Here is a 26940-nt window from a genome sequence, read left to right as displayed (position 1 = left end):
GCCCTTTGCCCAACCTGGCTACAAAATGTTGCGACAGAGGAAGAGGTACAGGAGACTGGCGTTATTGACTGAAGGAATGGAAGACGGGAAGCGTGGTGCGGCTGCGAATAGAAAGGGGTGACATAGTTGGAGTTGAATCTGTGGAGCGCTCAGGCGTTTGGTGCGGACACCTCGCGGAGTCCTTTCTCACTGCCGTCTTGTGCGGGAGGCTTGTCCCTCCCTACCTGCTCCAGGCTGAGGCTGCCCTGGTGCATCTGTCCGCCGATTCATGTGAGTGACGTCGCGGAGGGTCCCAGAGTAGGCAGATTGCTATCGTAAGAGTCCCCTTTCCCTTACTTGCCCTCGGGAGATCAGACCTGGCCTGCGGATGCGAGTGAGAAGGCAGCTCATACCAGCACCAATCTGGGCATCACGCACTAGGGAAGAGCTTTGAATCTTTTGAAGAACTCACATTTGAGAAACTGGATACGGAGCCAAGAGATAGGATGCTGCTAGGAAAGATATATTTAGAAACATGTTTATGTGTTTGTGTGTGTGTGAGAGAGAGGAGGAGGGCGGGGGAGAGAGAGAGAGAGAGAGAGAGAAGAAACTGAACAGTGATGGGGGTGGGGAGACAGGAATTCATTTCTCAAGTAGTTATTAAGCACTCACTGGGTTCCTGGTACTGTTTCAGGCACCGGGAAAAGAGCAATGAATAAAACAGACCAAAATGCCTGCCTCTCTGTAGTTCACATTTTATTGAGGAAGGCACATACTAAACAAAGTTAAGAAATGCTATATTTTAGGTCGTAACGAGTGTTGAAGAGAAAAATAATACAGCAGGGAAGGAGGATATAGGTTGCAATTTTAGTGTTGCCAGGGAAGGCTTCACTGAAAAGATGACTTTCGAGTAGAGAGCTGACAGTAGTGAGAGAACCATACAGATTTCTTGGGGAAGTACAGTCAGGCACAGCGACCAGCCACTGCAAAAGCTGTGAAGCAGAAACTTGCCTGAATAGCAAGAAGCCTGTGAGTCAGAGTAAAATTGTTAAAGCTGGAGACAAAATTAGAGAAAGCAAGTGCAGGTCATGAAGGGTTTTGAGAATATCTAAAACATTGGACGGTTTTGAGCAGTGGAGTGATGTTCTGACTTACTTTTTAAAAGGATCTCTTTGGGTGCTACCGAGATAGACAGAAGTGGACAGGGTAGAAGAAAGGCCAGTTAGGCTTTTGCAGTAATCCAGAGGAGACAGGACCGAGCCTTGACAAGGGGTGGGTAAGAAGTGGCCAGATTCCTAGTGTACTTAATTTTGATACGTAAGTGTATTTATTACTGGATGATGAGGTAATTTTCTTTAATTAGGTTTCGGAAAGTTTAAAAGTGAATCGTAATGTGAGTTTTGGAGTGACGAGTTAAAATTATGGCTCTGCCGTTTAATATTTGAATGGATTTAGACGAGTCACATAATTTCTCTGAGGTTATAAAATGGAAATATCTCACTAGGTTGTAAAGATTAAATGACAATGTATGTACTGTGCCTGGCTCATTAAAGTAATGGCTATTATTAGCTGTGTTTTTGAATAAGAAATAAGAGAGGTGAGTGCACCTGTGGGTGGAAAGGGATGGTTAAATCCTATTGAAGAAACTTTGAACCAGGTAGAAGATGCCCCTGGTGTGTGTTAAGAGGGCGTGGAAGACCTAGACATACCCCTTTTAAAATTTTATGCATATTTCACTGGACAGGAAGGTTTTATATGTTAATAGCCATAGTATCTGAAGTACATGAACCAACCTCTCATTGCCATTCTTTAAAACCTGCTGGACCCTCATTATGAAGGGAAATAAGGCGTCTGGTGAGAAAAGGAAATCAAGAATAAATACAAATTTCTAGTTACAAAATGGTTAAGTCATGATGATGTACAACTATAGTTAATAATACTGTATTGCATATTTGAAAGGAGAATGGATCTTGAAGATTAACATAAGAAAAAATGTAACTATGATGAAGGATATTAACTGGACTATTGTGATTATTTTATAATATACTGTATATAAATATCGTGCTCTTCATTTGAAACAACTATGATGTTATATGTCAATTATACCTAAATAAAAAATTAAAAGTTAGAATTTTTTTTTAAAGTCATACAGCCAATGAGTGGCAGAGCTCAAATTTGAATTAATTCTCTGACCACCCACTAAATAAATAAATAAATAAGAACTTTCACAAAAAGCATAGTTTTATATCTTTCTGTATTTTGACAAAGGTTGCTAAAAGACTCCTGGAATTACTGGCAGTTGCCAGTACTATATATTTTGAACGTCTCTGGGATGCATCATTCTCAGAATATTTAATTTTGTTTACCTTTAATTTTATTATTTACCTCTTGACATTTGATTCATTTTAAATCCTAGCAGGAGTTTTATTCTAGTTCTAAAGAGTACCATATTGTGTGGCACTGTAATAAAGATGTTCTCAGAACGGGGTAACTTGGCAATTAGATTGTGAAACAAATGGAGGAAAGGGGTTTGGAAAGTGAGAATAGGGATGGGTAGGAGAAGAGAGAAAAAAGTGATTAAAATGCTGTGGTTTATCAGTTCTGATAAACACATTTTTTTCATATTTACTACTCTGAAATATTATCATTTTATTATTGTCGACATCTTAAAAATCTCTATAGACTAAGTGGCAGTTATGACTAGTTGTCAGGTTTCACACTTGTGCACAGTTGGTCATAATTTAATATTGTCATCAGTTTGGTTGACTTATGTGTACAGTTAGTATATACTTGTTCAGTTTAATTTTCATTTTAAATATCATTTAAAAAATGAATTAGCATTAAAATGAAAAGTTATTGTGTATGCAGAAGTACAAGGAAACAAAAGATTGATATAAGATAAAAATAGCGCTAAATTTAAAGTAAGTTTTTCAATAAATGATACAGGGTGTAACTAAGTGATAAGAAAGCATCAGGTTAGTTAACCAGCAGTGTTTTTTTCTTAATGGTACATATAATAATAGAGCATCTTGTTATTGGGGCCATTTTACAATTGATAGCATCTTAGATTTGATGAAATATGGTACTAGAGTATCTAAGAAGAATATAAATTTTTTTTGCAATTCTGAGACAGCGAAATCATAAGTTTTGTCAAGTAGAGAAACATTTACAAATTCTGTAGAGTTCCCAGTCTATAAAATAAGTTTAAATCTGCTCTAAAACTTTCATTTCAAACCAATAGCTTATTTGTTTATATTTGGTTCCAACATTGGGAGCCTGGGACAGGGGATTTGTTATTTAAAAGAAAAGAAATAACTGGCAATTTAGAATCATTGTGGGGAAGAATGTTGAGGTTGATGAGGTACAAGAAATGATAGGAATTTCAGAAATAATCTTTTATATATGTTTTAATGATTAAGATGTAGTCTAAATTCACATATTTAGTAAAACCAGCTTGAACTTTTATGAAGTTTTTATGATTGGAAGCATCTTAACAGCAGTGGTGTTTTAGGCTTGATGAAATATGAACATTGAGATAAACAATGTGAAGGGGCAGTATAATTTAGATAATACTTTTCAAAAACTTATAAAAATATGTTCATTTTATGTTTTTAATTTAGTAAAGAAAATTCTTGACTCTGACTATCCAAGAACAATTAACATACTTATGTACTGTTTTCTGTGTCTTATTTTCTCTCTTTATAATTTTTGTATTTGTAATTACTGTATCATGCCTATTTTAATCTCATAGTTGTTTGTTTGTTTTTTTTTTTAATTTTAGCACAGACTAAGCCAGCATTCTCAAACTGTTTTAAAGAATACTAGTTTCCAATAACTATTAATAGCTGTTCTTTGGTTAGGATTCTGTGGTTAAGTACATTAGGAAATGCTTTATAATTATATCCTTTAAATTATAGAAATTATAGCTTGGGCATTAAAACAGGTAACTCCAGAATCAGACAGACCTGTTTCGGTTCTCATTAACTTACTAGTCATGTGATCTGGAGCAAATTAATTTTAATTCAGTTTTCTTCTCTGTATAATGGAGATAATTCCAGTATTCATAGGTGATCTATGTAAAGCATTTAGCCAGCCCATAATAATAAGTGCTCCACAATGTTACCTGTTATTAATATAATCCTATAATAATGAGAAATTCTATGTATATAAACATATTAAAAGCTCTGAGGAGACTAAGGAAACTTTTAGAGTTTTGAAATTCAGTGAGTACCCAATGTAAAATTGAAAATCACCGTGAAGAAATTGACATAAAATAGTAAATGAGCACTGAGTTGAAGGTAAAAGATTTTCCTGTGCTTTAAGCAGTGTCATTGTTCAACTAGTGGGTTACCTTAAGCATAAACTCATTTTAAAAAAAATTGTCAAATTTACTGTTTCCCTATGTGTTTGAAAGCTTAGTGAGTACAGAGAACATTTTAAATTTGCTACTTACTATAAACCCCACACATGGCTCAAAATCAGGGACTGTAAGTAAAATTGAGGTCATGAACTTTATAGGGACTTGGCAGGTAACAAATTCAGACTACAGGGAGTGATGAAGTTTGTTTGCCTTGTTTAAAGGCATTTGCATTCAATTACAAACACTGTTAACCCTGGAACATAAGGGCATCCCTGATCTGCGTGGCGACAGTTGTAATCTCCAGAATAGACTAAAGATCAGGAATAAACACTGAAGAACATCAGCATAAAGTACAGGTTAAGAAAACGGAGCCATAAAAGATGTCAAGGAAGTAGGTGAAATCAGATAAATATCCTCATTTCGTAAATTAAGACAATGAAGCATAGAGAAATTAAGTAAATTTACCAAAGTCACACAGCCTGTTAAGTATGTGATTCAACCAAGATTTGTTGGCTGTAATTACTTTTTGAAAAAACTATGCTCTTCTGCCAGTGCCAGTGATCATTATCTGCATATTACTAGAAAACGTTGACATAAATTTGTGCATCCTAGTTATATTTTTGAAAAATCTGACAGTTAATCAACAACTACTAAAACACCTGTTTTCAAAACTTCTAAAATCAATAAATAGTTCTTAGCATTTGAGAAAAGCTTTGCCAGTGCATAAACATGACTAGAAACTAATCCAAAATATCTCATGAGAATTATTTTTAATACTGGAATCATGAATAATATTGTCAAGGTAACCAGTTATTTATGTGTAGAGAAAAAGTTGACACTGGTTAGTAGCTAGTGTATTTTATAGTCATTCTTAAGCTTTCTTTTGCCACAAAAACTTGATTATTGCCAGAGAAATGACAATCCTATGATATTTACTCTCCTCTTTTAATGAGACTTTTGTAGTATTGTTGATAGTGTAGCAGTTAAAACAGTTTAACCTAATACATCACTAGGATGTGAAGCACAAATGATTTGAAACTGTTGGAAAATTATTGCAAAACCAAATGAGAACTTTGTTCACTAGTAATTAGAATGTAGAGCATTTTCAAGTTTTAAATTTACATGATCTTAAGTTTATGGTTCAGTGAACTTTTTAAATAGACTTTATTTTTTAGAGCAGTCTTAGGTTCACAGCAAAATTGAGCAAAAGGCATTTGGTGATTTTTTTTTTTCCTTCCCTTAAACCAGAACAATTTACATGATTCTCGTAAAACAATTTTTCTCTTGGTATTCTTGGCCAGTTCTTTGCATTTGGCAAATTGATATATGTGGCTTATCCTGGATTGCTTTGCATTCTGAGCTAGAGCTTAAAACTGTTCTGCCAGTTCTTAGAAGACCTTCACAAGGCATTTGAACTGAAATCTGTTGTATGCATTTGAGTGTTTCTTTTTTGTCTACCTTTTATTTAAATAATCTCAAGTCTGTTATCTTTTGAGTTTTCAGTTATGGCAGTATCTATTTGTAGGGAAAATATGCAGATATTTTCAGTTAGCTGTTTTATTGTATTCCTGAGGACAAGCATCCGTAGATATATTTTACACATTATGAATACAACATGAGAATTAATGTAAATATATTAATATTTATCACCCCATGTACTATATATACTGATCACACACAAAAAATTAACATATGGCTTAGCCAAATTAGGTACATTTTAATGTCAGCCTTTATAATTTATATTGTTTATTTCTTAACCCTTAAGATAACAAACAAAAAAACTACCTAGTGATTTAGAAATTATCATGACACAATCCACTATGCTGTGAGCTTCTTTAAGGTGGGGATTGTATATATAGCCTATCTTTTGTTCCCAAAATTTTGCTAGTGCCTGACATATATTAGCTATGTGCCAGAAATCTTAATTATTACTCATGGGGTCTCATTTTGCCCCATATCAACACTATGAGATGAATAAAATTATCTCCATTTTACAAATGAGAAAACTGAGTCCCAGAGAGGTTAAGGAATTCATTGAAGTTCACACAGCTGTTAAGTCGTAGAGGGGTAAAGGATATATTTGATCCAAGGTCTGTGATTTCCAAGTCCATTTTTTTTTAATTATTAAATTTTATTTTGTTACTTTTGTAATAAGATCTTAATATTCTATGTAAAGAGAAGGAGTTAGAATATTATGTACCTCGTGGTGTTGTGATGATTAAATAAGTTAATACTAAAGCGCTTAGAAAAGGACCTGGCAGATACTAAAGATAACGTAAACACTGGCTGTTATTACCTAATAATTCCTATCAGGAAATTTGAAATGACTTCTAATATTCATAATTATTTTATATATGAATGATTGAATAGGATCACTCATCCTTCTCTATTCTCAATATTTTAAAACTTGATGGCCTAAATATGTTTTCCACTAACATTTCTCTTTGTTACTAACATGTTATCTTTTTCTTTCTTTATCTCATGTTTTGTCTAATCATTTGGTTACAAATCATTTTTACTGAACATTTCAGGTGATAATACATTTCTCAGTCCTGGTTTTATTTGCCAATTTGCAATTTAAAACTAGAATTTAAGCAAGTATTTGTAAACTTATAGCCAAGTATATAAATTATACTTATTTTATAATATATTTATAGTTATAATTAAATTTCTAAAATATACATGTATATACCATATTAGTGCCGTGCAGTATTTAAAGGTAAAGCATAAGAATTATCTTGAAGTTAGATGAATTTTTACTTTTTTTTTGGTATTTGTGTGACATATATGTTTGAATTACTATCCAAATTATAAATTGTTACACTTTCATCTATATAATCAGATAAAAAAGAACAATTCCTAGTATTGTTCATAATTAACTTTATCTTTTGTTAATGCGAAATATTTGGCAGTTTAAATTTTAACATGAATTAATCAGAATATTTGCTTATATGCATTTTCTGCACATGACATGTTTTCTATGAATTATTATAAAATTAAAATTCTAATAATTTTTATTTACAAAGGTCACAGTATATTTACTGACATTTCTGAGTAGGCACATAATTAATATCGATATTCTCCTAATTGTTGATCTTTTTCTTTTACTATTTCTTTTCTAAGCACGTGTTCCTTAAAATTGTGCATAATTAAAAATTCAGTAGAAATATCTAAAATACAATAGTAACATATGAAGAAAGAATTCAGTTCTTTACTTTGGAACACAGGTGTGTGGTATTCAGTTATTATAGCTTAGTTAAAGTTATTGTTCTTTTCTCTGAATGTTCCCATCTTGTGTCATAATATTCAGCAGTATTTTAAAGCTTTCTTTAAAAACTTTCCTATCTAAAATGTAGTTAAATAGCATGTTTTCTGCATTTAGGAAAAAGATTGATTTCCTATTTCAAAGTTGGGAATTAGTTAATTTAATATTTCTGCCTTTGGATTGGTCTGTGGGAAAATATGTTTTTTCTAACATAGAAAATATGTTTCTATGTTTTTCTAACATATTGATGTTACAGTAGAAAATGTTTTTCTTTTCAGACTGCTTGTTCACATTATCCTGTACAATAAATATATTCCTTCTACAGTATAATTTATCACTTTTATCTTTTAGGATTTTCTGCCGTTTCTTGGCAAAAATGGCAAACAATGATGCTGTTCTGAAAAGACTGGAACAGAAAGGTGCAGAGGCAGATCAAATTATTGAATATCTTAAGCAGCAAGTTGCTCTTCTTAAGGAAAAAGCAGGTAAGAAAGTTTAAAATTTTCTCTGAAGATACTTAAAATTAATTCTTATATTGACATACCAAAAAAATGAAAAACATTTACCACATAAATTATTACTTCATCATCTTGATGATAACTTTTAGTCTTTTAATATTTTGAGAGAGAGTATAGTCTAAGATTAAGATAAATTAGAATTAGTATATACTAAATGTATGATATGTAAAGAAAACAATGTTTTAATTCAAGACATTGAAGGAAAATTAATGTTTAAGTTGGTATAGAATCAAATTAAACATGAAGAAAATAGAGTGAAATCAAATATAAACTGAAATATCTCCTCTAATCTTATATGGAAGAGAATGTAGGTTTTTATATTACTCTCTACTAAGGTATTTTCTGAAATGATTTTTAAATTTTTTCTGATACTTCTCTAAGTTTTACTTAAAAATTGCTGTGATCAAATATATAAAAATGTCAAATCTGAATTTCTGCTTTCAGGATTTAGGTTGATTAAGTATATTTTATTTTCCAGTAGCTAATATTAATTTCATAATGAAAATTTCAAAATCTTTTACCATCATTAATAAAAATGCTTTTCTTGGCCACATTGCGCTGTGAATGTCTTACAGAATCCTACATTTTTATTATCCAAACTTTTTTCCTTTTATCAATTCTTTTTTCTTGATTTTCTAATAGTTTTATTTCTCTTTTATAGTGTTTTATAAACATTTTTCCTTATTTTTCCTAAATTTTTTAAAGAATTTTAAAATTTTTTCTTAAAATTCTTAATATTTCTTCCCATTAGGAAGATGAAAATTAGAGATAATCAGTGCTTCTGTGTGATATAATGTATGTTATAAACTGAACTTTTTTTCTTACATGGATGACCATTTCTTACCATCTTGATTGGCATTTCAGTTTTGCTAATTAAAAAAAAAGGAACCTTTCTATACTCGTTACATGTTTATTCTTAACCTTTATTATTATTCTCTTTTGTCAGCCTATATTGGTGGGTCTCAGCCCTATTCCTCCTGTTTTAAAATAAATACTTTTTAAAATTTCTTTTAATATCTTGTAAAAAACATATTTCTTCGATAAAATAATCCACGTATACTCATAATTTCAAAAACATAACCCAGTATATAATATAGAGGAGAATTAAAAAGTAGTCTACCAAAACAATAATTCATAAAGATCTATGCACTCCTATATTCATGGTAGCACAATTTACAACAGCCAAGATATGGAAGCAACCAAAATACTCATCAACAGACAATTGGATAAAGAAGTTTTTGTTCATATATACAATGGAATATTACTCGGCCATTAAAAAGTGAAATCCTACCATTTGCAACGACATGGGTAGACGTAGAGAGTATTGTGCTGAGTGAAATAAGTCAGACAGAGAAAGATAAATACCATATGATTTCACTTATATGTGGAATCTAAGGAACAAAAAGAGCAAACTAATCAAAAACAGTCTTACAAATATAGAAGACAATCTGGTGATGGCCTGAGGGGAGGGGGGTTATAATGGGGGCTAAGAGAAAGGGGTGAAGGGTTAAAGAAGTACAAATTAGTAGTAGATAGATGGTCACAGTGATGGAGAACATGGCACAGAGAATGTTGTTAGCATTAGTGTAGTGGTTCAGTGGAGAGCCAGAGGAGAGAAGGAATAATTAGGGAGATCATTTTATAAATTATATAAATGCTTAACCAATGTACTGTTTATTTGAAACCAACAATAAAATTTTTTTAAAAAGTTGTTCATAGTAGTAATAATAAAAATATGTACTTCAATAAATAAATAATTAAGCAGGACTATATATTTAGGATTATTTGTGTTTATATATAAAAAATAGTTAGAATCTAGGCTCAAATAATTAATAGTATTTTAACCTGTACAAATATACAATAGGTCACTGGAAGATTTTTTAGGGTGGGAAACAGTTCTTCATTTTATAGAAATAGCTAGCATATTAGAGGACATCTAGCATCCTTGCCCCCTGCCCATTAAATGCCAGTAATGACTTCTGTTTTTTGTGACAAATAAAAATACTCCCTTAGATTTTCAAAATCCCACCTAGGGAGCAGTACCAAGCACACTGAGAATCATTGTTTTTCTTTTACATTTTTGTATCCCTGTTGCTTACCTTTAACACACATATCTTGAGTAAATTTTTGACATTATTTCACTCATTGAATGTTTGACCAGCTTAACTTCTAACATTATGAATGTTACTTTTACATGGTAATGACTAAAAAAAAAAATGAGAATAGTTATTTATTGTTTGGTATCATTATTAGATCTCAAGACTTTTTTTAAAAAATAAATAATTTAATCTAATATCTGTCTCACAGTTTTATGTTATTGACACTTCAAACCACATTCTTATGTTGTCATAATCATCTTTATAGAAGCTAGGAAAATGATTTATAAATAAAACCTTTTATGTTCCACTATTATTTCATAGATATATTCTCTCTCTTAAAAATCATATTATTTTAATAAATATTAAACTCTGATGTAAAGGAACTGGCCAAACATTTGCTTATTAGTATTCTAGCTACGTTTATATTAGATATGCTCTCTTTTCAGGTAGCATTCATAACAAACCTTTTAGAAGACACAGCTATACTTAACTGGATTTTCTTCTAGTTTTGCAGGCAACTTTGAGAGAAGAGAAGAAACTTCGAGTTGAAAATGCTAAGTTGAAGAAAGAAATTGAAGAATTGAAGCAAGAACTAATTCAGGCAGAAATTAAAAATGGAGGTGATTAAATGTAGAAATGATACATTATCATTAATAATTATATATCATTTGATGTTTATTAAGTTAGGTATTATGCTTGGTTTCTCATCTTACCCTCACAGTAGCCCTGCTGTGCCTTCTTTCTCCTTTATAGAGGAGAAAATGGAGTCATAAAAAAGGCAGATGATCTTGCCTGAGGTTATGTAAAAACTGGCAAAGCTAGAGTTCAAAAACCTATGCTTTTAATTTCTATACAGTAATTTAACTTTATCATCCCTGTTCCCTATTGAATAGTTGTTGAAAAAACTAATAATATTTAGTTAACATTTATTAAGTGTTACTATATGACAGACCCTGTGTGCCAAGTCCTTTACACACATTATATATTTTCTCTAAAACTATATATACTCAAATACTCTTGTTTTGTACATGATAAATTTGAAGCTTAAGAGATTTAAAGTAATTCGCATGAAATTGTACAATTTTTCAATTATCCAAGTCAGCAGATAATTATCATTTTAAGTATTATGTTGTAGATTAAATTTTTTTTAATTTGAAAGCATCCAGATAATTTTACATTATTTTAAGACATTAATAATAATAGTTCTATTACAATTTCAAAATATCATGCAGAAAGGCATTATTCCTTTGGCCATTATTCTATCAGTGAATTGTTTTGAATGCTGTAGGTTGAACTCTGCCCTAGCTAAATAAAAGTAAGGAAAAATCAATATATATGCTTATAACTGTCAACTAGAGCAAATATCACTTGTCAATGGAAAATTCGTGGCTAATTGATGTTTTCCAAGACTAGGGGATTTAGAATTACAGGTATAGAACTAAATAAACATTTAAAATATTAGCAGCATTAAAATGCTTTTCATTTCTCCAGTTTTATAAGATTACCCTGAAATATTAAACTTTTCAACTCTAATCTTATTGCGATGCTAAAACAAATCAAGAGTTTGAATTAAAGTATTCTGTCTAATCGTGAAACAAAATAGAAATAGATGGAGTTTTACATTACTAAAAAAAAAAACAGCCTCCAGAGAAATTTAAAAATACCCCAGAAAAGTGGTCTGAATATTGGCCAGAATTTAAGCCACATCAAAATTCCTGACAAGATTACATTTTTCCATGTTCACAAGGCTGTAAGAATGTTTTTTAACATAGCTGAAGGAATTTTTGCTTCTTTAAAACGTTGATTTTTTTGAAATAGAATTATAGGCAAGTAATGCTGTCTTTCCATTAATTCTGATATAGAAATGACTATTAATAGACATCTTCCTAGTTGATTGTTCAACATAAAAGAAAACAGGTGAAAAACATGCCATCTTGCCAGACCGTGAAAGTATAGTCTCTGGAGACAGAATGCCTGAGTATGAATTTTTATTCCCCACTCCTTATGTGTGTTGTGGGCCAGTTTAACTTCTTAACTTCTGTATGGTTCAGGTTGATCATTTATAAATGGGGATTTGAATAGAACTTACTGCTTAGGATATTAATGAGAATTACATGAGTAGATTCATATAAAGCATTTTGAAAAGTGTCTGAGTCCATAATAAATATTAGCTGTTATCTGTAATTTTCTCTGATTAGTCATTAGTGATTAAATGATTAAAATAAACTTAAAATAAATTCATAGTTAAAATAAACTTAATTTCTTGGCAGACTTTTTACAATTTTAGATAGTAGAGACTTGATAATTATATACAGTGAATTTATCTTTTAAAGAGAGTATTTGTGATTCACAATTTCATGTTTTCCATCTTGTGTGTTGTTTAATGTAAATGACATCTATTTCATTTTCTGCATCAGTGAAACAAATACCATGTCCATCTAGTACTCTACTGCAAGCTAATTCCACGGTTTCTGAAAATGTGATGCAGTCTGTACTATTAACAACCATGTCTTCTGGTACCAAAGAACAGATAAAAGGAGGAGGAGAAGAAGCAAAGAAGGTGAAAGAGAAAATTGAAAAGAAAGGTATTTTATCTTAAGGTTATTTGGCTCTCAAGTGGTTTATCAGATCTCAGCAGTTTTGATAATAATAGTGATGTCAGAAAGAAAGTTTAAACTTTTACAAACTAGAATAAAATTAAGAACAACATGGTATTGGAGCGTAGAAGCTGGGCCTTTAAGGATGTTGAAGGTTGACCGGGTCAACAGTTATGTGACATTTGAGGTAGAAGGACCAGCATAGAAAGTAGAGATTAAATGTAGAGGTCTGTATATAGTTTGATATAACTAAATTTTAGTGTCTATTCGGGGGATAATTTTAGAGAAGTCACAGATAAAAAGTTAGCTTATGGCCAGTTGCAAAGATAGGAAAAGGATATTCTGGTTAAAACAGAATGTCTAAACTAAGGCGTGGGGATGGTAAGGTTTTAGGAACACATAAGAACTGAGGTAGAAAGTATATCATCATCTACTTAGGCAACCAGACTAGAAAGCTTAGAATCAACAATAACCTGTCCCATTCCCTTTATTTTCATATATAATTGACCAAAACCTAAATTCCTATCACTGAAACATATCTAGAACCCAGCTATGTGCCTCCATTTTGTTAGGTGCTACCTTAGTTCAGGTTCTCATGATCATTTACCTGAATTAATGTTAAACTCTCATCTTTTCTAGCTTATCCTTACTATTAAAACTATTTTTCTAATCATAAATTTGATTCTCTTTTTTAACCTATTCTACTTTACTCCTTTCTAGAATTCATTTTCCCAGATTTAGCTAAAAAAAATGATTTTCTAATTCATTATCCATACCTTTCATAAGATTTATATTTATCTAAAAATTTTTTGGAAAATATAAAATGGCTAAGGGATTTACGAACTCTAATCCAAGCTAATTCAGCATCTAACACTTGTCAGTTCCTTTTGGTAAACATTTGTAGCTTCTATTAGTTAGAAGTAGATAGGGGCCATTCATCTCTCTAGCTAACTTCATCACTAGGCGGTATGGTGCCAATGAAATAAGTGAGACTAATTCTAGCACTTTGTAAAATTTATTAACAATTATGCAGCCTGTTCTAAGTTTGGCGAAGTCTGTACTCAAAGAAGATAAGTTATTGTAACTATAGGATTAGTCAACCTTCTAGTCAAATGAGACAGCAGAGTCCTCCTTTGTGGGAGGAGAAAGCACACAAGACCAAATGGAACACCTCTGTCCAAGGGAATTTTCTGTGATGATGGAAATGCTGTAAAGCTGCATTATCCAACACAGTATCCAATAGCCACATCTAGCTCTTAAACATTTGAAATGAGTCTTCTGTGACTAAAGGACTGAATTTTTAATTTTTTAAATTTAAATGTAAATACCTACATGTAGTTGGTAGCTACAACATTGAACAACGCTGGAATAGAGGATTATTCCATAAGTGTTTTGCTGCTAGGATTGCCAGATTTCAAAATTCTGCTCATGCAAGGGCTATGGTGCCCATATAATCTTTCAAGACTGCCACATATAAGCATCACTCATTTGTCAAGGAAATATTTCTAAAAGCCCTTTTGATGACTAACAAAGTTCTTGGTATAGATTTTAATATTTGTGATCACCTCTAGAATGTGCATTCCTGACAAAGGGATTACAAATGCTTAGCAGATAGATTAAAGTTAAAAAATATATGTGGATATAGATATACTGTTATACTGCAGTGTTTCAAAGTAAATAAATAGTTTATTACTCAAAGATAACTACTATTAAAGTTTTTGTTACATGTTCTCATAATTTTGTATATATATTTTGTATAACATTTGGGTTTTTACCATAAAAAAACTTTGCTAATATGTTACATAGAAAATGATATTTTTAGTAATTTCTAATAAGATTAAAAATTGTCCATTATTTTGAATTAGCTTTATCTCCTCTTTTGTAAACTGTTTTGGTATAAACTGTGAATGTCATTTACACAAAATCATCTTTTCCTACACCAGGCAGAATTATTCTCTGCTTCTGTATTTCTTTGTATATGTATTGTTTATCACATATTGATTAATACATCTGTCTTCTTTAAAAGTGATTTTCAGTGCCTTGATAGCATGGGCCACTCATCTTAATATTTTAGTGCCTTAGATCTCAGTAAATATTTGTTCAAAGATTAAACAAAGATATAGTTCAGAGAAAATGCTTCCAGGCCACAATAGCTTATCTCTACCCTGAGGATTCAAAGGTAAGTTTTTATTTTGTTTTACATCTTTTTTCTGCCAGAGAAGCTAAACATAAACTCTTTAAAGGTTACATTTTGATTCAGTGACTAAAGTAATCATATGCTAATAAGAGTTAGATGAGCACATAAATAAAAGTAGAATTTTAAAATTACAACAGAATAAAATATAAAATATTTTCTTCTGCTCAAACAGTTGCTGTGGATAAACCTAAAGCCCTAATAAGTTTTCAGGGAAATAAAAGAAATGGAGAAATTCATAGTATACTTATTGCTGTGTTTAACTGATGAGAGAAACATTTTATCAGTAAAATTATATTTGATTGCAGTTCATTTCATCAGTTGACTACGGATTGTGGTGTTCATTCTAAATACAGAATTTTTCACTTTCTAAAGAATCACAGTAAAATTTTTAAAGGATTTTCTATAGCTCTGTTTTAGAGAAAAGCAGACTCTCTTTGCGAAAGACTGTTTGGTAAATAGTTAAGCTTTACGGGCCATAAAGGCCTGTCACAACTATTCAACTCTACTGTAGTGCAAAAGTATCCATTGACAATATGTAAATGAACAAACATGGTTATGTTGTAAATAAAACTTTGACAGAAACAGTATGTGCTAGATTGGTCCATGTGCCATAGTTTACCAACCTGTACTCTATGTCCTTAGAGATATAAGCCGTTATTTAATAGAGAAATAGCTAAAATAGGAATCAACATTCTGTGACTTGCATAATTCCTGTTACTTAAATGAAAATAGGAAATCAACACTTTTTTTTCTTTTAAGCTCATCAATATTGATGCTATGGAGTTTTTCATAGTGTATTTTTTTTATTTACTTTTGATATTTACCCATTCATAAATATTTTTAGGAGAGAAAAAGGAGAAGAAACCTCAATCAGTAGCAGGAAGTGCCGACTCTAAGCCAATAGATGTTTCCCGTCTGGATCTTCGCATTGGTTGTATCATCACTGCCAAAAAACATCCTGATGCAGATTCTTTGTATGTAGAAGAAATAGATGTTGGAGAAGCAGCCCCAAGAACAGTTGTCAGTGGCCTGGTAAACCATGTTCCTCTTGAACAGGTAATTTGTGCAACTAAAATTACTTCCACAAATACATGTCACTCTTATTTCCTTTTTCTTTGATGTTTTTCCATGTAATTTTGTATCAGATGACCAAACATGAGTCAATATTGATTAGTTCATTTCATTAGTTTGAATGTGATGAATTCCACAAAAATGTGCATAAAACTACCAAAACCTTGCAAAAGATTTATATATTAGGATTAGATTCATGGGGATAAAAGAAGATAAGATGTATTATTTTTTTTCTCAATTAAAAATGTTTTTAGTTTAGTATTTAATATAAAATATATATATTTATCATCATTGTTCCATGATGGGGTTTATTATTCCTTGATTTTTTAAAGTCAGTGTAATATACACCCAGATCGTATCAATCTAAAAGTAAGAGAACAAGTTTTATTTCTTTGTAACTACAGAAATATTTTTATACTTTAAGAAAAAAGAAAAGAGGGAGTCATGGGATTAAATTGCAATTTTTAATGGTATTCTTTTAGTTCAAAATCAGATGTTTTGTACTTTGTTATTAGATATTTAAAAATATAAAAATAGGTATATATGAACATATGTATGTAAGAAATATATATATATTTCTAATGACAATGGAAAGAATTAATGACAATAATAGCTTTTAATTTGTTCTTTCAAGATGTCTTCTATAGTAATTTGAATCACCTACCTATATTTCTTCTGCCCCTTGATACTTCAGATATTGCAGACAGTAGACGTCAACATTAAGAACTGCTTCTATTGATTGCCAGCTCTGTTGTTTATTGGCTTTGTGAACTTGGACAAATCTCTACATTTATTTATTCATATTTCTAGATACAAATATTTATTGACTACCTGTGGTATACCAGGAACTATTCTAGACAGTTGAATTAAGATGACACATTTGTTAAAAAAAAAAAGAAGCCCTGCTTTTTGCGAAGCTTACATTCCTATGAGGTAGTCAGAAAATCTTAGTATATAGTATGTTAAATCGTGATAAGTATCAAGAAAAAAATTAGGGAAGAATCTAGGAAGTATCGAAGCTAAGATGATAATATCATTTTATATAAAGTAGTCTGGGAAGGCCTCATGCAGTGATATTTAAGTAAAAGTCTAAGAAAATGAAGAAAACAAGTCATATGTCTGTCTGGTGGAAGACCATTTCAGGCAGCTAAATCAGATGTGTGCCTGAGATGTTCACAGACTAGCCGGAGGCAATGTCATTATAGCACAGTAAGTAAGGGAGAATGTCATATGAAATAAAATCAGATAGTTACTAAATAACATAGGGTCTTATAGATCATTGTAAAGACATTGGCTTTTATTCTGAGTGAGATGAAAAGTATTAGAGGATTTTTGATCTAAGGAGTACCATAGTCTGCCTCTATTATTGGGATCACCTGGCTGCTCTGTGGTGGGAAGAAAGATGGAATTAAGGGGATCAATGATATTTCTCTTAACTATGAAAAAAATATGTAGATTTGGCACATGTATGTGTTTTTTGTTTCCTTTTTTAACATTCATCTTGTATAGGACCAGGACTTACTCATAACTGCTTATGAAGGTAGGTTCATAAGGAGCCTTGACAAAAAAGAACCAACTGATCTTAAGCTAGTTAAATTTATATACCTAAAGAAGCAGTCACCATAAGTCCAGCAACCACCTGACACTGTACAATGCTATCACAGTGTTATTGATTATATTCCCTATACTATATATTACATCCCCATGATTTGTTTTATACCTGGAAATTTGAACCTTTTATTCCGCTTCATCTTGTATGTGAATAGTCCCTCTTGCTGCCTTCAAGATTCTCTCTTTATTTTTAACTTTTGCCATTATAATTATAGTATGTTTTGGTGTGGGTCTCTTTGAATTCGTCTTATTTGAAACTGTGCTTCCTGGACATAGATATCTTTTCCTTCCCCAGATTAGGAAAGTTTTCAGCCATTATTTCTTAGATAAGCTTTCTGCCCTTTTATTTCTCTCTTCTCTTTCTGGGATCCCTATAATGAGAATGTTAGTGTGTTCACTGTTGTCCCAGAGGTTCTTTTTAACTCTATCATTTTTTTAAATATCTTAAAAGCCTTGCCTCTGGTCTTCAAACTATAATTCATTGTCAGGTTGTAGATTTTCTTTTCTTGTTCGTATAGGCTTTATAACAACAACAAAAGATAACAATAATACCAAGATACAGCCACAAAAATAGAACATGTGATATTTAGCATATTACGTGTACCTTAATGTATTCTAGGCATTATTATTCCAAATTCTGTACATCTTAATCATTGATTTGTGGTTCACACAGATGCAAAATCGGATGGTGATTTTACTTTGTAACCTAAAACCTGCAAAGATGAGGGGAGTACTATCTCAAGCAATGCTGATGTGTGCTAGTTCACCAGAGAAAGTTGAAATCTTGGCACCTCCTAATGGGTCTGTTCCTGGAGACAGAATTACTTTTGATGCTTTTCCTGGTAAGTATTAATCATCATTTAAAGTAGTTTGGAAATTGTTCTCAAAGTGATGTTTGTAATATCTAAGTTTAAAATCAATACTGTCTTTGAATCAAACCTATTTATGACTCTTGTTGTTATTGAGGTCATTATCATTGAGATCATTGCAGTTAGCTCAAGATGGCATATTAAGCAGAGTCATATAACTATCCCCCTCTCCATGAATGCACAAATTATATAAAACACCAGAGAGAGTTTTTGCCTTAGATAAAATACTAAATATATAATCTCTGCATAGCAGAAGAGTATGAAATAGATAGAAAGCAAATTAATGTGCTGCAAAATCATTTCGGCTATAGATTATCTCAGTGTAATACAGAAATACAAACATGAAAAATTCAGACGGAGAAAAATATATAAAAAATATATAATTCTCAGTCCATTTAATATACTTGCATATGCTTTTACTTGACTCATGGGTTAGAAAAAAATCTCTGTTAAAACTCATATGTATTTTAATAATCTAAAAGAAATTTCATTTCATATTGCTTGTTTTCTTCAGTAAAATGCTCCTGAGACAGATGAGGCTTCATAGTACATGAGAAAGTTTCTTCAAATAATTCTTTGAAACAGAAGAGAAAGAATGCTTGGCAGATGGAGAATAAATATTTCTTTCATAAAAGAGGAAAGACCTCATAAGAGGAAAAACAGTTAGAAATTAAAAGACTGCATTTATTTAAAGGATATTCATTTGACTAGAATAATGGGGAAAGCAGAAATTAGGATAACAAGTAGAATTAGGTTTAATCATCAGAATTGATTTGGAGACATATTTGTAGAAAACAGCTGAATTTTAATGTAATAGCAAGGCTGATGTGGTTATATGGGCCTGTTTTTTTTTTTATCCTGTATTGTGTTTGATGAAATATTAGAATATGAAGAATTTTAATATTGAAATAAGATAGACAATGTGGATGAAAGCATAGGTTGATTTCCTTGAAACTCAGCTCTCCACTCCTAATCAAAAGTAGACTAATTAAAAAACACAGGCTTGTTTGATGAGTGTCTGTGACCTTGAATGCATGTATATGTCTTGAAACTTAGTAGATTTGAAACCATAACTGTCTATGCTTTATTGATTGATTTATTGATTAATTGATTGTAAATTGGGTTTTGGGAAAATCCTAGTCTGAATCATTTCTCAAAGCAACATGATGACTTTAGGTCCTAGGAGCATGTGGTCACCACTCTTTTACCACAATATCAAAACACTTTCCCAAACCTCACATTTTGGGATAAGCAATCATGTGTATATCAGACAAACCTGAACTTCTATTTAGAAGTCCCATTCACTAAATTGGAATATAGCAATAAAAGTAAACTTTTTCTTTAAGATTCAATATGCATTGAATAAGCATAATCAAATCATGGTTTACCTTTCCAGATTAACATTTACCTTTTTATTTACATACTTAATATTTAAAATTTAAGATACCTAAAAATTATGTTTTACTTTTTAATGTAAATTATAGAGTCACATGTTTAGAAATAGACTAAATCTATTTAACCCACTATTTTACAGATTCGGAAACTGAGGCCTGACAAAATTTAGTAACTTGTTTAAAGTTATGTAGTTAGTAGAAAGATCAAATAGTAGATGTGCCTGAATCTAATACTTTAGCATTTTCATTTTTTGTTTGTTGCTTGCTATGAATTATATGGACTATTTCATTGATGAAGGCATGTAGTTCTTTTATATTTATAAGACAGCTTTAATTCCCTTACCTTATGGAATTAGCAAGTAAATATTTCAGCAGTTGAGTAAGTTATTATCTGGATGTTTCTGTTGAGTAAATTGAACACAAAGTTTTTCTTTAGTTACTGAGTGATTTTGCATTAGAGATGATAAAAGCCTCATATGGATTTCTTTCCTTTACTGTATTCTTCAGTCTTTCAGTTTGGCTTTTTCTGTGTTTATATTTACATTGTTCCAAAGTCTGATATTTCTTCCAAATTCATAGTTTTCCCTTGTGCCTTAGCACATGAATATGTGGAGAAGGTACAAAAAATACTTGTAAAGTGAAAGAAGAGAAAACCTAACTTGCAAATAAATGGTCCATGAAGTTGCTTGAATTATTTTATCACTTATAATAGGCTTAACCAAACTAAATAGCATTAAATAATTGATAAATTATTTACACGAAGGCCGTTAATATTCATCTTGCTTATACTTCCACATCAGTCACTGCTTCTGTAGCAGTTAATCTGAAAGGAAATAACAGTTAATACAATACAACACACCATTAGTCTCATTGTTTTTTTTCTTTTTCCAGAGAGAGCCATGATATCAGTGCTTTATTTTTCATCATCTGTTTTACATTTTAAAGCTTAAGGTGTCTGCTGGTACATTTTGATGTTCACTTGATGTGCTCAGTGTCTAGAGATTTACATTTCATGATATATATATTAAGTGTGGTATAGAAATAGGAATTGGGGCTCAAAACTTTGAATTGCTATTTGGCTTTGGCAAGGCTTTTACACTTAATGTTTTTTTCTCCAACTACAGAACCAGAAACTTCTATAGAGTTTAGAAGATGCCAAATAATATTTTATAACAATGGCTAAAAATCATCCCTACCTAAAACTTTTTTTAATCTTAAATGTGTGAAGTTATAAAATTTAGTATTTAAATGTGGTAACTAGTGCCTAAGGCACCAAGCAAAAATAACTTGAAAATACTACTACAGCTAGGAGACAAAGCAACGTTTGTTTTTTTATTTTTTTTTCCTATTTTTTTCTTTTGGAAAATGCACTAATTTTGGTCTAAAAATAAATGAGAATTTGCATTCAGACTTTTAACTTCTAAGACCATGTTCATTTCTACTCATAATGAGTTTTAGTAAGAACTATAAGTTAATGATTAATCACAAAGCATGTGTGATATGCAATAGTGTTTCACTTTTGGATCCATTTATTCTTTAACCCTTTTCTGGTTTAGGGAAAAGAAAATGCAGCTCTTTGCTTGCGTTCATTTAACTTCACTCATAGGAATGCTACGTCTTCTAGGATTTGACATTTTCAGTGATCGAACTACTGAAAACAGAATGCTATAAATAGAATGACGTCATTTGTTTCCAAAGACTATCAATATACTAGAGCGATGCGAATATAGTAATAAAAGCGAGATATTTCATGGCAGACTTTGGGGTTAAGGTTAGGACTGTCATCCATGAGTTATCTCACGGTAAACACTGCAGCTGCAAGCACCACCACCAGCAAGTATTCTCAGGGCAAACACGAAATGAGTTAAAAAAAAAAAGTCTGTATTTGATTCTTCTCTCTAAAAACCATTTCAATCAGTTTTCTCTCTCCACTGTTCAGCAAGGACTGCTCTGGTCAAGATGGCTAGTTCTTAGTCCTTTTCTTAATTTTCTTAATTAACTTCACTTCCAGGATTTCACTTTCCTAGTGATCTTACTGCTTCACTGGCTGCCTTTTTCACTTCCTTTGGTGATTCTTCTTCACCTCCCTGACCTCTGTTAAAGAGTGCCCCCGACCTTGACCTCTTCTCTTTTTCTTTCCCCAGTTGGCCTCTTTCATTCTTTCTCCTCCTTCTCCTGCCCCTCCCCTTCTTGTTCTTCCCTTCCCCCTCCTTCTCCCTCTCCCTTTCTTTCCACATTATTCTGTTGGCTATTTTATCCAGTCACTTACCTAGCTGCCTACTAGACTTCACTAACATGTCCCAAGGGAGAATACATATCCCTATCTTCCCCCTAGAATTCCCTTTTTCCATAGTATTTTCTAGCTCATCTGACCGGAACTGTGTTCTCCCAGCTACTATTTATTTTCTCATGTAGCTTCTCTTTCAGAAAATCATAGTGATTGTACCTTCTGAACGTACCTGGAATCATTGTCATCGTCTCCACCACCACCACTTTGGTCTTGAAGCCAGCATCCCTTATCTAGATAATTGCAAGAGCCTTCTAACTGATCTTTCTTTTACTCTTGACCTTCTTCTGTTTTCAGTTATAGTAGGCAGAGTGATGTAGGTCAGAGCATATATATCTTCCTAGACCTGAGAAGCTTAATTTTCTGCTGAACCACAGCTTTTTGTACTTGGGGTTTATGTCTGTATTCAGCAGGAATTTACCACATAATTTATGCTCTTGATAAGAAGCTTTTACACAAATCTGAGACAGTCTGCTTCTTGAATTAACTCATTATCAGTTAAGCAACATCGTTTTTTTGGGGGGGAGGGCGGAGATTCAGAGTACTCCAACCTTCAAACAGTAAATATCTCAGCCTCCAGCTTTTCAGAGTTCTGGTATGCCCACTTCTGCACATGTTCTGTGTGCAAGCAAAGTAGGATTATAATCTTAGACTGGGAATGGTTTAGAAACAAAAAGTAAGAATCTTGTAGATATTTTATATATTGGTGGTGTTTTTCCTATTCTGTTTATTAATTAATAATGTTCAGTTAGACATTCTTAAAGGACTAAAAGAAACTCTCACTTATACTAGTTGGTCTTTTAGTTTCATTGCATGCTTCACTGTAAATACATTATTCAGTTAACTCTTCTGTCATCTCTGAAAACCTGCATATCAGAGGACAGTTTTATATGTTCTTGCCTGTTTAATGGCAGTTTCTGAAGGGCTAATAAAGAACAAAGCCACCATGGCCAACCAATTAGTTTTGTTATCTCCATGTATGTACAAGTGGAGAATAAATAGTAGTTAGTAAGATGTAATTAGAATATAGAATATAATTAGTTCCAGTAATGTTTAAATAATTATTTTTAAATAATTCCAAGAGATTTCAACTTGGGGATCAGTTAAAATCTAGAAAGTTATATTTCTATCATTACTGAATTATATTTTAGTAATATTCTTTTTATCGCCTCCAAGAAAAATCATCTTTTATTTAAAGTAAATTAAGAGGTATATTACTATTTTTCATTGTTTCTTGAACTATTTCTTCATTCCAAATGTTTTTGAATATCCTCAACTCCTAAAATGCTGTTGTATTAAACTTCACTTTCTACTTCCTTATCATTCATTAAATAGAGAGTTTGCTTGATATATTGGTAGTCTTTAAACTTAGATAGATATATTCTACAGTACATTTTTCTTTTATTGATTGTAAACTTTATAGTGCGAGTTACTATAAAGAGAGGGAATGGGGCATTATCCATGTGTTATTTGTTTCTTTTCTGAAGCATAGTTTATCAGGAGGCGAGGTACCATATTAGCAGAACAAAGGTTTTGGTGTCAAATCCTGACTCCATTTGTTGATTGTATGACTTTCAACTACTTTTCTCCTCCGAGCACAGTTTCTTTATATTTAAAATTAGAGTCAACGTTGTATGAATTACATGCAACAACATACAGTTTTGATTCTTAGAAAATGCTAGTCCTTGTCTCCTTACTAGTCTTTTCTGTCTCTTCCCATCTCACCAAATGGAATGGGCAGCAGATGAAACCCAAAGTGGTTATATTTAGGTAGATGGTCTCAACATTTAAGCCATTTTTTAGTATTTATAAGAAATCTTTAAGCACTATGGCAGTAATCTAGTCATTTATTTTGTATGTCAAAACATATAGTAAAGCATAAGCTGCTTTTGCCGCAGGTAAAAGTATAACATGTCAAATTAGGTTCTCATCTCTTCACACTTTTTCTTTATGAATATCTTATATTTTTATTTTAATAATTTGGGGAATAAATTCGTAGAGCTATATTACCTGCAAAAACATTTATTATAAGTGAAAAAATTAGTATTTATAAGAAAATGACAAAATATTTTACCAATCAAGATTATAAACTGCTGACATCATAAAAATAAATATTAAAAGTAAATGTCAAAATTCTGATCATGTCTAAAGATCAGAAAGTACTCCCAAGACAATTCACTAGAAATGTCTGTGGGCAATTTATATAATATGTTAGCTATGTGATTTTATTTTTCCCCAACAGGAGAACCTGATAAAGAGCTGAATCCTAAGAAGAAGATTTGGGAGCAGATCCAGCCTGATCTTTACACTAATGATGAGTGTGTGGCTACATACAAAGGAGCTCCCTTTGAGGTGAAGGGGAAGGGAGTGTGTAGGGCTCAAACTATGACGAACAGTGGAATAAAATAAAATTAGAATGCTTCAGTTACTGAAATACATTGGAAAAACTTTAATAACAATAAAAAGAAATACATTTGTCACTTATACCTAAAAGATAACTGGCTCTTTGTGCACTTTCTCTTCTAGACTTAACTAGTCTTTTACCTAGTGTATATTATTTTCAGTTGATTAGAAAAACACTACATTTTTACCTATGATTTTTGATCCTTTAAAATGTAGGGAGGAAATGGCCTATGTTTTGTGATGATTTATTTTTTAGCAAGGATGTTGGTTAGCAGTTTGTTTTTCCTTTATACAGTTTTAGATGAACTTGATTCATATTTAGTTTCTTATTTGTAGGCACATGACACATGAAATTTCAGCCCTTGGGTTTTTAGTATATTGTGTATCTGTGTTATAAATCTCTCTCCCTTTTCAAAAATGATGAGTTGGAATTTTTGTAAGGTTTATCAACTAGTCACATTGTAATAATATTAAAAATGAACAATTTGATTCTTGAGAGCCACGCATCATAAAATCTAGGAGACGTGGCATTTGAACATTATTGTTATTGCTTACCAAAATAACCCAGACTTGTATTTTTCAGGCAACTTTTTTGAAAGATTGAAATTTCCAACTGTGTATTGAACTTTACTTTCCATTTAGTGAAGTAATTAGTAATAAATTTTTCGTGACTCTGAAGCATAAACACATTGCAAAGTGTTGCCAGTGGAGCTTCCAATAAATGGACCATAAAAGCAGCAGTCTGTTTTTTTATTCTAGCTTACTTTAAAGATTGTGGGGTACCTAATAACGATTACTCATAGCTTATCTTTAGAAGAGCATTTAAAATTTATATATTTTGCTTTTTCATGTACCATCAAACTGTCAATATATTTTAAGAAATGGTAGCTAAAAACTTATACACTAAGATGTCCAAAGTCTGTTTTCACTCATCTTCCAGATATTCTAGTAACAATGAAAATTAACTTAAGAATTATTAGCCTCAAGTTCATGACGACTCATAATTTAAGTACCAAAAAGAAATGCATCTGCGGAGATTGGAGTATAGATATTTTTTGAAAGAAAAATCTCACAAGGGTGTAGCACTGTAGCTATTTAGGCTTCAATAAGAAGGAGAGACAAAACAGAAAAATTTGAAACAACCCTGCATACCAACTTATAAAAGGTAAGTTCATTTTTTTAAGTCCATGGAATTCTAGTAGGCTGGGACATGATACTATAAAAGAATTTTATCTTCTTTCTGAAAAACTGTATATTAACAGAGCATTGTTAACATATATTGATAACTAAACACAAATGAATTTCCAAAGTTATTTTGTACTCAAAATCCATTATTCTTTTGGGAATAAAGACTCTGTGGGAAAGTCTTTTGTTATTCTATATTTTCTAATCTTTCCAAATTATATAAAATTTCTTTAAATAATTCTAATATAATTAAAAGACTATATCAACTTCTTAGGTAGTTGAAATATTTATTACCAATTCTTCAAGTTATATAAAAGCATTTCTCAATTAAGTTATCAATTTAGCTCCCTTAAGTTGTTATTTTTTAAGAAAACTTAATTCTGTCTTATCTGTATTATCGGGATGAGAGAGCTCTTATGGAATCAACAACAACAAAACATGGCTTTGTTAGTGAACCTGGCCAAACTCTGCTGGCTTTTGAAGTATAGTCAGCTCTTTAAGGATTTTAACAGTAGGAGATAGTGTGAGATGACAGGCTAAACAGTTGGTGCCTCTTGACCTCTATTTATATATTGCAAACTAAAGCAGAACAAAGAGCTGATCCTCCCCCAATATACTTCTCATCAAGGTTGGCCCACCATCATACGTGAATATTGGGAGCACTAACTTTTCTTATATTCAGAAATTCTGTATATTCTTTTGAGATGACTCATTTTCAGGACATGTTGATTTTAATATCAGCAATTTTTTCCTTTCCTTGCTTTTGCTAAGAACATTAAGTACTCTAGAGTTACAAGAATTAAGTCTCCATGAAACAGATAATCTTGTTGCTTTTTGAAATTATGTAAATTATCATTTAGACTATTTACAAAATATTCAAAGTAACTCATGGAAGTTTAACAGGAAGTATGTCAGCAGATAGAAGATGTGGGTAAGTCCTCATAGAGTTATATTACTTAGTTTAACCAAGTCCTAGTGTCTGGGCCTTAGCTTTGCAGGTCCAGAAACCTGCATTTGTAGTTAAGAAATCCGTGGAGCCCAGCAGTATGGGACTCGAGGCCAGATTCCCTAGTGCTGATTCCTGGCCCTACAACTTAACTGCCTG

The 26940-nt window shown here is 31.7% G+C and overlaps 1 protein-coding gene across 5 annotated transcripts; it reads left to right on the top strand.

The window, feature by feature from the left end:
• Positions 1-138: 138 nt before the first annotated feature.
• On the top strand, positions 139-24779 carry AIMP1 (aminoacyl tRNA synthetase complex interacting multifunctional protein 1). Of its 5 annotated transcripts, none has more exons than XM_011361468.2 (7): positions 139-270; positions 7956-8089; positions 10728-10841; positions 12639-12806; positions 15860-16071; positions 18371-18539; positions 24490-24779. In XM_011361468.2, coding segments are annotated over exons 1-7 (966 nt in total). In that variant the 5' UTR covers positions 139-268; the 3' UTR covers positions 24657-24779. The 5 variants fall into 5 exon arrangements, with proteins under 5 accessions (XP_011359770.1, XP_023387129.1, XP_011359771.1 ...); XM_023531361.1 differs by lacking the exon at positions 24490-24779 and adding an exon at positions 19081-20651; XM_011361469.2 differs by having other exon boundaries at positions 174-297; positions 24490-24745.
• The last annotated feature ends 2161 nt before the right edge of the window (positions 24780-26940 follow it).

The sequence above is a fragment of the Pteropus vampyrus genome, unplaced genomic scaffold, assembly GCF_000151845.1.
Source record: "Pteropus vampyrus isolate Shadow unplaced genomic scaffold, Pvam_2.0 Scaffold67, whole genome shotgun sequence".
In the NCBI taxonomy this organism is placed as follows: Eukaryota; Metazoa; Chordata; class Mammalia; order Chiroptera; family Pteropodidae; genus Pteropus; species Pteropus vampyrus.
The sequence above is the reverse complement of the archived record's forward strand: the minus strand, read 5'-3'. Positions and strand labels throughout refer to the sequence as shown.

Coding starts and splice junctions, on each gene's coding strand:
- AIMP1 (XM_011361468.2), top strand. Junction 8,090..10,727: donor TCTTCTTAAGGAAAAAGCAG/GTAAGAAAGTTT, acceptor ATTTTCTTCTAG/TTTTGCAGGCAACTTTGAGA. Junction 12,807..15,859: donor AGAGAAAATTGAAAAGAAAG/GTATTTTATCTT, acceptor AAATATTTTTAG/GAGAGAAAAAGGAGAAGAAA.